The 7,826-nt window shown below is 62.4% G+C and overlaps 1 protein-coding gene across 2 annotated transcripts; it reads right to left on the minus strand.

Annotated features, from left to right (window-relative positions):
- Positions 1-516: 516 nt before the first annotated feature.
- TPPP3 (tubulin polymerization promoting protein family member 3) lies at positions 517-3,855 on the minus strand. 2 transcript variants are annotated; one of them, XM_032195702.1, is made up of 4 exons: positions 3,673-3,855; positions 2,256-2,447; positions 1,519-1,672; positions 517-1,331 (listed from the first exon to the last, which is right to left on the minus strand). In XM_032195702.1, exons 2-4 carry the CDS (start codon positions 2,441-2,443, stop codon positions 1,143-1,145), a joined length of 531 nt encoding a protein of 176 aa, XP_032051593.1. In that variant the 5' UTR covers positions 2,444-2,447; positions 3,673-3,855; the 3' UTR covers positions 517-1,142. The 2 variants fall into 2 exon arrangements, with proteins under 2 accessions (XP_032051593.1, XP_032051594.1); XM_032195703.1 differs by lacking the exon at positions 3,673-3,855 and adding an exon at positions 3,062-3,133.
- Between the last annotated feature and the right edge of the window lie 3,971 nt (positions 3,856-7,826).

A 7,826-nucleotide genomic window follows, 5' to 3' on the forward strand; every position in this document is an offset into this window, starting at 1 on the left:
AAACATCCCAGCCCATCACAGAGCCAGGCAGCAATGCCAAGAGGAGCCCAGCAGCAGCCAGCCAGCCTCCCGCTCCGCCTGCGCTTTGAAAAGCAGCTGAATGGGATGCAGAAGGACGGAGCTGGCAGGGAGCCGAGCAGCGAGCGGGGACCGAGAGCCCCACACACACACCCCAGGCACGTCCCCGGCGGCTGGGGCAGCCGCGATCCCGCAGCCACGGGTGCTGTGGGTGGCAGCGCCCAGCCCCGAGCACCCGCCCAAGCCCCGAGCGCGGCCGGTTCCCAGGGAACGTTACCAGGAACCCGCGTGTTTGGTTGCAAACAGAGCGGGAGCCGGAGCCAGGCGCTGTGTTTGTGCCTGCGGTTGCTCAGGCAACTCGGGGCCAGCCAGGAATCGAGCCCCCGGGGCCAGCCAAGCCGCCCGGCAGCAGCAGGCGGGCAGGCGGTTGGACAGATGGACGGACAGATGGACGGACGGACGGACGGGCTGTCGCCGAACACAACCAGAGCCGAGGCGTCAGTGCGGAGGGGGCTTTATTGCAGAGCCGGGTCACAGCGCGGGGCTGCAGCACCCCTTGGTTCAGGCTTCTTGAAGGCAGTGGGAGCCCACTTGGGTGAAAATTCTGGGGATTTGGGGACCTTTGGTGGTGGCTGGGGAACACGGAGCGGGGTGTGGGCCACGTCCCCTGGGCCAGCCCCATCCCAGGAGCAGCCCAGTGGCTCTGGGCCATGAGTACCCCCGTGGGGGTGAAGGAAAGTGAAGGCTGTGGTGTCAGCGGGGGGGGGGAAGGCAGGTCCCCAGCAGGGCTGTGGGGTTGGGGACAGGCTGCGGTCCCCGCTGGGACTGTCAGGGAGGGTGCCCCGGGGCCGGGGCTGAGGTAGGGAAGGTGTCGGTGCCAGCGGGGCACCCTGAGAGGAGCAGCGCAGCAGCAGGGGCGGGGGGGGGGGGTCACAGCACAAGGGACGGACGTGGCGCTGGGGCAGAGCCCGGCCACTTCCCGATCGCATCCGACATCCCGCCAGCCTGGGGCCGGCCCCAGCGCAGCCTCCCGGGCCCCACGGCGCGCGGGAACGTCCCGAGGCTGACATGGCCGAAGGCCGGCGCGCAGGGAGCGGGGCGGTGGGCGCCAGGGGCAGCAGCCCCTACTTCTTCACTTTGGCGTCGTAGGTGCCTGCGTTCTTGTAGGCGCTGACGTAGCCGCTGTTGTCCACGATGTTCTCCCGCCCGCTCTTCCCCTTGCCCTTGCCCGTCTCGTCGAAGCGCTCCTTGTGGGAGCCCGTGTACTTGGAGGTGTCCGTCAGCCTCTCCACGGCACCCACGGTCTTGGCTTTCTGCGTTCAGGAGAGGGAGAAAAGGAGTCAGACACCATCCCCATCCCCATCCCCGTCCCCACCTGAGCCCGCGGGGACCCTGTGCTACCCCAGACCCAGGGCTATGGGGTTCCCAGAAAGCGTTTGCCCGTGGGCAGAGCCCCGTCCTCCCATCCCGACCTGCTCTCCTCCTCCTGCTGGCACTCACCGTGACGCCCACATTAATGGGCTCCTTCCCTGCCACCAGCTGGCAGATGGCTTCGAACGCCTCCTCTTTGCTCTTGTCCTTAAACCTCTTCTGGGCCAGCTCCTCCAGGGCCTTCTTGAACTCCTCGTAGTTGATGACACGAGCTGTCTTCCCCCTGCAAGCACCAAACCGGGATGCCCTAAGCAGTTCCTCACGTTGTGCCTGCAAACGGCACTGCTGGTGCAGCTGTAGGGGGCTGCATAGCACCAGGGAGACCCCAGATTTCTCTTCTACCAGCCTGGGTTTCCTCAGCCTCCTCCAAAATGCAGCCGGGCTGCACGGGTCAGACTATGGATGCAGCTTCCCCACCCATTGTTGCTCCTGCACCCTGGTGCAGCTTTGGGTGTCACCGTGTCCCCAAAATCAGCCCTGGTGCCTCTGCTCAGGCAGAGTGACCCTGGTCACCCAGCTCAGGGCTGTGCCACATCCCATGGGACAGCCCCAAGCATCCTTCCCTGCTCCTGTATGGCAAGATACCCGCCTTGACACCTGAGTGACACCAAAATCTGAGCCTCCCGCCCCCAAAATCCGCACTAATTTATTTCCAGGTCCTTCCAAAGCAGCCCTGAAGGCAGGACGCCCCAGGGCAGCGCCTGCTGCACCGTGATGGATGGCCTGGGGAGGGCTGCACCTCCCCGGGGACCACGGCACCCAGGCCTCACCGCACGGCTGGAGACCCCGAAATCCAGGTCACTTACTTCACCTTGGAGAAGACAATGTCCACGTCGGTGCCGGTGACGCTTTTGCCGTCGGTGACTTTGCAGTCTTTGCACAGCTTGGCCCAGTTCTTCCCGTTCATCTCTTGCCCCGTGGCCTTGGTGTCGCCGTAGATGGCGAACTTGCGGAAGCTCTCTTCCAGGGACGCCATCTCCGTGCTCCCAGCCATGGGGCTGCGGGACGGGGGGCAGAGGGGGCCCCGTTACCACCGGGGCAGGGGGGGCAGCAGGCAGGCGGCAGCCTCAGCGCTCTGCCTGAGCCCATGCCTCCGGTGCTGTCGCAGGTACCAACAGCCCTCGGGGTGCTGAAAGCTCCCGAGTGGGGCCACCAGCCCCGGGGGCTGCCGATGCCGAGCATCCACCCCCGGGGCGAGCAGCGCCGGGGCCGCTCCGCATCCCCCCGCCCTGGCGACGGTTGCTAGGGAGAGGCTGTGCCCCTAGCAACCGTTGCTAGGGGAGATGCTGTGCCCCTAGCGACGGTTGCTAAGGAGGGGTTGTGCCCCTAGCGACCGTCGCTAAGGGCAGGGACCCCGGGGGGGGGGAGCAGCATCGCGGCCCCGCTGCGCCCCGGCGGCACCGGGAGGGCATCGGGGGGCACCGGGGGACACCGGGAGGCACCGGGGGGCACCGAGCCCTTGGGTGTGGGTGGCCCCAGCCCCCTTTTGGGGTGTCCCAGGCCATTTGGGGGCGCAGACCCTTTATTTTAAGGGGGATCCCAGCCTCGGAGCCGCGCAGCTCGGCGTCTCCGTCCGCCCCGACCCCGTTCCCGGTCCCGGTCCCGCACTCACCTCCCGGCGCCGCTCTCTGGGCGCGGGGCGCCGCCGCCGCCGCTGTTTAAGGCCCCGGGCTGGCTCCGCGCCGGCCCCCGGCAGCGGGAGGGGCCCCGGGACGCGCCCGCCCGAGCCGCCGGGGCCGCCCCCTCCCGCCCGCCCCGCACGGGGAAGCGGCCGCCGGACCCCGCCCGGCCCGGTGCTGGTCGGGGGGAGCCGGGAGGAACGGGGGGGGACCCCGCGGAGGAGCGGCCCCCGGGGGACCCAGAGCTGTTCGTGCGCCCGGAGCCCTCTCGTGGCTTTAGGGGCAGCGTCGCAGCGGCTCCATCCCTCTGCCCTTCATCCTCTGCCCTCCATCTCTCCATCCTTCATCTCTCCATCCTCTGTCCTCCATCCCTCCATCCTCCATCCCTCCATCCTTCATCCTCCATCCTTCATCCCTCCGTCCTCCGTTCTCCATCCCTCCATCCTCCGCTCCGCAAAAGGGAAAATTCATGCGTGTGGAAAACGCTCCCTCAATATCACAGCCTCCAAAGCTGCCCTCCGTTTTTCTGCCTTTTCCACGGGCATTTCTCAAAGCACCGCGTATCGCCGCGGCTCCAGGCAGGTCGCCCTGCCGGATCACCTACCCTGCTTTCGTGCTGAGCTCCTGCCTCTGGTTGTTGCACCCGGAGAGGCGTTCGCTTTTCCCAAGGCTTCCAGGCGAGGTCTCAGGCTGCTGCTGTGCAGAGGAGCCCCTGGCTCGTTGAATCCAGCCCCTTTCTTCTCCTCCTTGGCTGAGCAGGGTTTGCTCTGCTGGGGGGGGGGAAGGAGGTGGTGTGGATGCTGCTGCTGTCCTCACTTGTGAGGTTTGGTCTTTGGTCACCCTGTGATGCCTCAGCAGGAGATGCTGTGCCACAGCCCGAGACCAATCTCAGGCAGCTTCGCCTGTGCTTGGGGTGGGCACCAGGCTCCTGGGCGGCTTCAGGAGGCCCCAGGAGATGCAGTTTGTCACCAAGACACCTCTGCACACCCCGTCCCCCCAGCCCAGCTTTCAGAGGCTGCAGGGAAGCTTTTTACATGCTTGAAGATGCAGAGTGGCAGCTAGGAGGAAATTGGGCTTTTCTTGCTCATTTCTGTTTGTTTGTTTGTGCACTCGTTTTGATTGCTTTTTTTTTTTTTTTTTTTTTTTTTTTTTCCCTGCTTGGAGAATAGGAAAAAAAGTCCAATACTTTTACTGCAAAGCCAAGCACGCCATGAGCTAACCCCATGAGTTTGTGGACTGCTCCACACCCCATCCCGCATGATAAGGCCCTGCCACAGTTCACACCAGGGGACAGGGGTCACTGAGCACCCTCTGACCTGTCCCAGCATCACAGAGTCACAGCGTGGTGGAGGTGGAAAGGGACTCGAGGTCCTCTGGTCCACCAGGACCACCCAGAACCATCTCCTTTTGAGTACCTCCAAGGACAGAGCTCAGAAGAGCCACTGCGTGCCCCAAGGAGAGGACAGTCACTGGGGCTGCCACACGGAGCAAGGTGCTGGCCCTGGGGCAGCACATCTGGATCCCCAGGGGATATAATATCGGTATCCCCAAGGGGAGGCGCATCTGGAGAGCTGGGTGAGCGCCAGGAGAGGGGCACCAAGCCCGGAGGGACACGTTGCCCCACCGGCGCCGTCCCATGGGCGGGTTGAGCAGGTCAGGTTTCGGTTTCTAAGGGCTGGGGTTTGTTGTGCATTTGTTGTCACCGTGACAGCCCCGTCGGGACGGAGCACGCCGAAGTGGCCGCGGCAGCCAGGTCCTTGGCTGGCTCCTGCTGCTCCTGCAGCAGCCCGGAAAAGGAAGCGCAGGAGGAGGCTGGGGCTTGGTCCAGAGCCCGTGGCAGGGACAGGAGCCATGGAGGAGGTCACGCAGGTCCTGTGGCACGACTGAGAGAGGAGCAGAGATGTGGCTCCATGCTTGGGCCCCCAGGGACTTTTCTTTTTTGGGGATATCCAGAAAAAATCGCGATGTTCCCAGGTGCTCAATGAGCTGTGCAGCTCCCCAGAAGTGCTGGGGCTCATGGGTTGGTGTCACAGGGACGCGGCAAGCCAGGTGCCAGGCTCACCTCTGCTAGGACCGTGCCTAACCCCAGCAAACAGGACCGGGGTCACTGGTGCTTCCATCTCTGTACGAAGCCCTGGCATGCTGCAGTGGCCTCAGGGCGCTGCGGGTGCAGGTCGGGGCGCGCACACGTGCCGGGACCTGCACCCCTGAGTCCTCCTCACCTCCCATGGGGCTGGGCACCGCCGGCTCAGCGGAGTTATCTCGCAGGAATGAGTCGCTGGCTCCGCCGCATCTGGGGCGGGATGAGGTTATGTGGGAACACTGCTCCTATAGAGCAAGTTGCTACAAAACAGAGGGAAGTGTTTCGGCGGTTGTGCAATATGTATACGGTCACCTCGGCAACGGCGCGTCCAGAAGGCATTAGCAGGGCTTAGCTGTGTCCGAGCAGTGGTGTGAGCGTGGCGAGGTGCAGTGGGTGGGCAGGGGGCCGGGGGTCCCGGCTGCGATGCACGGCACGGGGCTGGGGAGGGGCCCGGCTCTGCATCTCCCCCCCGCAACTCACCAAAGCAGGTCACCAAAGCAGAACGGACTCCAAAAATGTCACAATCGAGGATGACTCCTGCAGGAAGGTCACCCTGGCTTCAAAGGGAGGACTAAGAAAGCGAGCCGCGCCTGAAGATGAAAGCAAGCACAGAAAGGATCGCATTGTGAGGCCGGCCGAGCTGCCGGCAGGTCGACAGCCAGCAAGATTTATAACCCCGCGCTGGGAAGGGCTCCAGAAGCTGTCACCCTCCTGCAAACGCCTTGCTTATTCCTGATAAGAAGCTGTGGTGTCTTGTGGTGGGAATGGACAGGCCAGGGTGCTGGAGCACCTCCTGCACCCCGACCCACAGCATGGGGACCCTGAAGGACAGAAATGAGCTCAGCACAGGGAAAAGAGGGAGCTGGGTGGGAGCTGTCCTGGATGGGAGCCGCCGCCTGCCATGGAAAGCCTGCGGGGCTTTGTGGGACACCACGAGTGGCACCCAAAGCGAGGGTCTGTGTGTTGAGAGAAAATTCAGCTGAGGCACTGGGGGCATTTCTGCGGGTTGATCCTGTGATACCCCAGTTCTCCCAGGAGCTGAAGGCATCTCAGTGCCACCACTTCCATTCCTGGGTGCCCCCAATACGCATCTTCAACATTCCTCCCTCACAGTTGTGGCAAAACCACAAAACCCAGACCAAACCAACCACCACAGATGTACACACAATTCTGTGGGATGCCACCTGGGATGCTCAAGAGACCAGAGCCCGTACACAGCACTGGAAGCACTGGGAACCCGTCCTTCTGGGGCCTGGCTCTTCCCTTAGCACACCGTTGACGCAATCCAGGGTCAAGGAATTGTGTTTTTGCAGCATTTAGTCCTCAAAAAAAAACAGCAGGGGGCATGTGCCTCCTGTCTAACATCCATAGGGCCCTACGGAGAGGGGACCCCTGTCACCCCCCCAGGTTAAGGTGCAGAGCCTGGCTGGGACATCCTTGTGGGAAAGGTGGACCAAAGACCCTGGGGACCATCAAGCAGGCAGATAGATGTGGTGAATGACTCCGGAAAGGAGGAAACCATTTAGCAAAAGGCATAGAAAATTTTATTGTGGACAGAGCTAATAAAAAGCTCCATACATGACTTTGGGACTGGTTCTGCACAGACAAAAGGTAAGGAAACACAAAAGGTCTGCTCGGGGGCACCTGCTGGAGAGAAAGTACTGCTGCTTCCTGGGTGGTGGGGCAGCTGGCCTTTGAAAACCCTGAGCCCAGCCTTCTGCAGGGTGGATTGCAGCAAACACGGGGAGAAACAACAGGAAGGACTCAGTCTAACCTGGATCCATGTGGGGCAGACGTCCTGGTCTCCACGGATGAGCAGCACAACATCTGCTGGGCCACAAGTGCTGGTTCCACACGTGCCAGCGTTTCCCAAGGGTCACCCTGCCAGCAGGTACCCCTGCTACAGCAGCACGGGAAGCTGCAACATGCATGACCACAGGCAAACCCTCCTTGCACATCTAAATGTGATGCCTTCAACCACGGGACTTCACTTCTGCAGATCGATGGCTCACATAGTTCGGTGAAGAGTCAAGGCTCCTCATCTCAGCTCTTTAAGGAGCCAGAAGTCAGCCAACAGGGTGGTAAGAAAGCCCTTCGCAGAAATTTGGGGCAGTGATCTCACCTACATTATCTTGCCAGACAGCTCCCCAGGAGTGCAGCAGGGAGTGCTCTGCCTGGATCGCCTGTCCATGATCCACCAGTCCCATCAGCACCGCTCAACAGTGATGGCTCTGGGGATCACCTCAGCCCCATAAACCCTTCAGGCCCAGTGAAGCCATTCCAAAATTTGCCTTGTTTGTGCCATACACACCGTGCCCTTACCGTGCAGCTTGCCATAAGCTTGTCTGGTATTGCTACCTGCCAGCACCTTGTGGCAAAATGAGGGGTGAGGAGGAGCAGTTGGACCAGGAGCTGAAGCTCTGTGGTACCAGGCTTCCACACTGCTCCTTGGCCAGCCTTGAGCAAAGGACAACAGGGCCAGACACTGCCTAAATGCCAGATGGGCACATGGGTGTACTCCATCAGCACCCCCTCCATCATCCCATGGATGTCTCATACAAAGGGGTTGTGTTGGGCCACGCTGGGGCCTGAGAAAACGGTGGAAGACACAAGCACTGCGTCGTGTCTGTGCACACCCCAAAACCTCCTTCGTTGTCCCTGGCCCTGTGTTGGTG

This window comes from Aythya fuligula, chromosome 12 (assembly GCF_009819795.1).
Source record: "Aythya fuligula isolate bAytFul2 chromosome 12, bAytFul2.pri, whole genome shotgun sequence".
NCBI lineage: Eukaryota > Metazoa > Chordata > Aves > Anseriformes > Anatidae > Aythya > Aythya fuligula.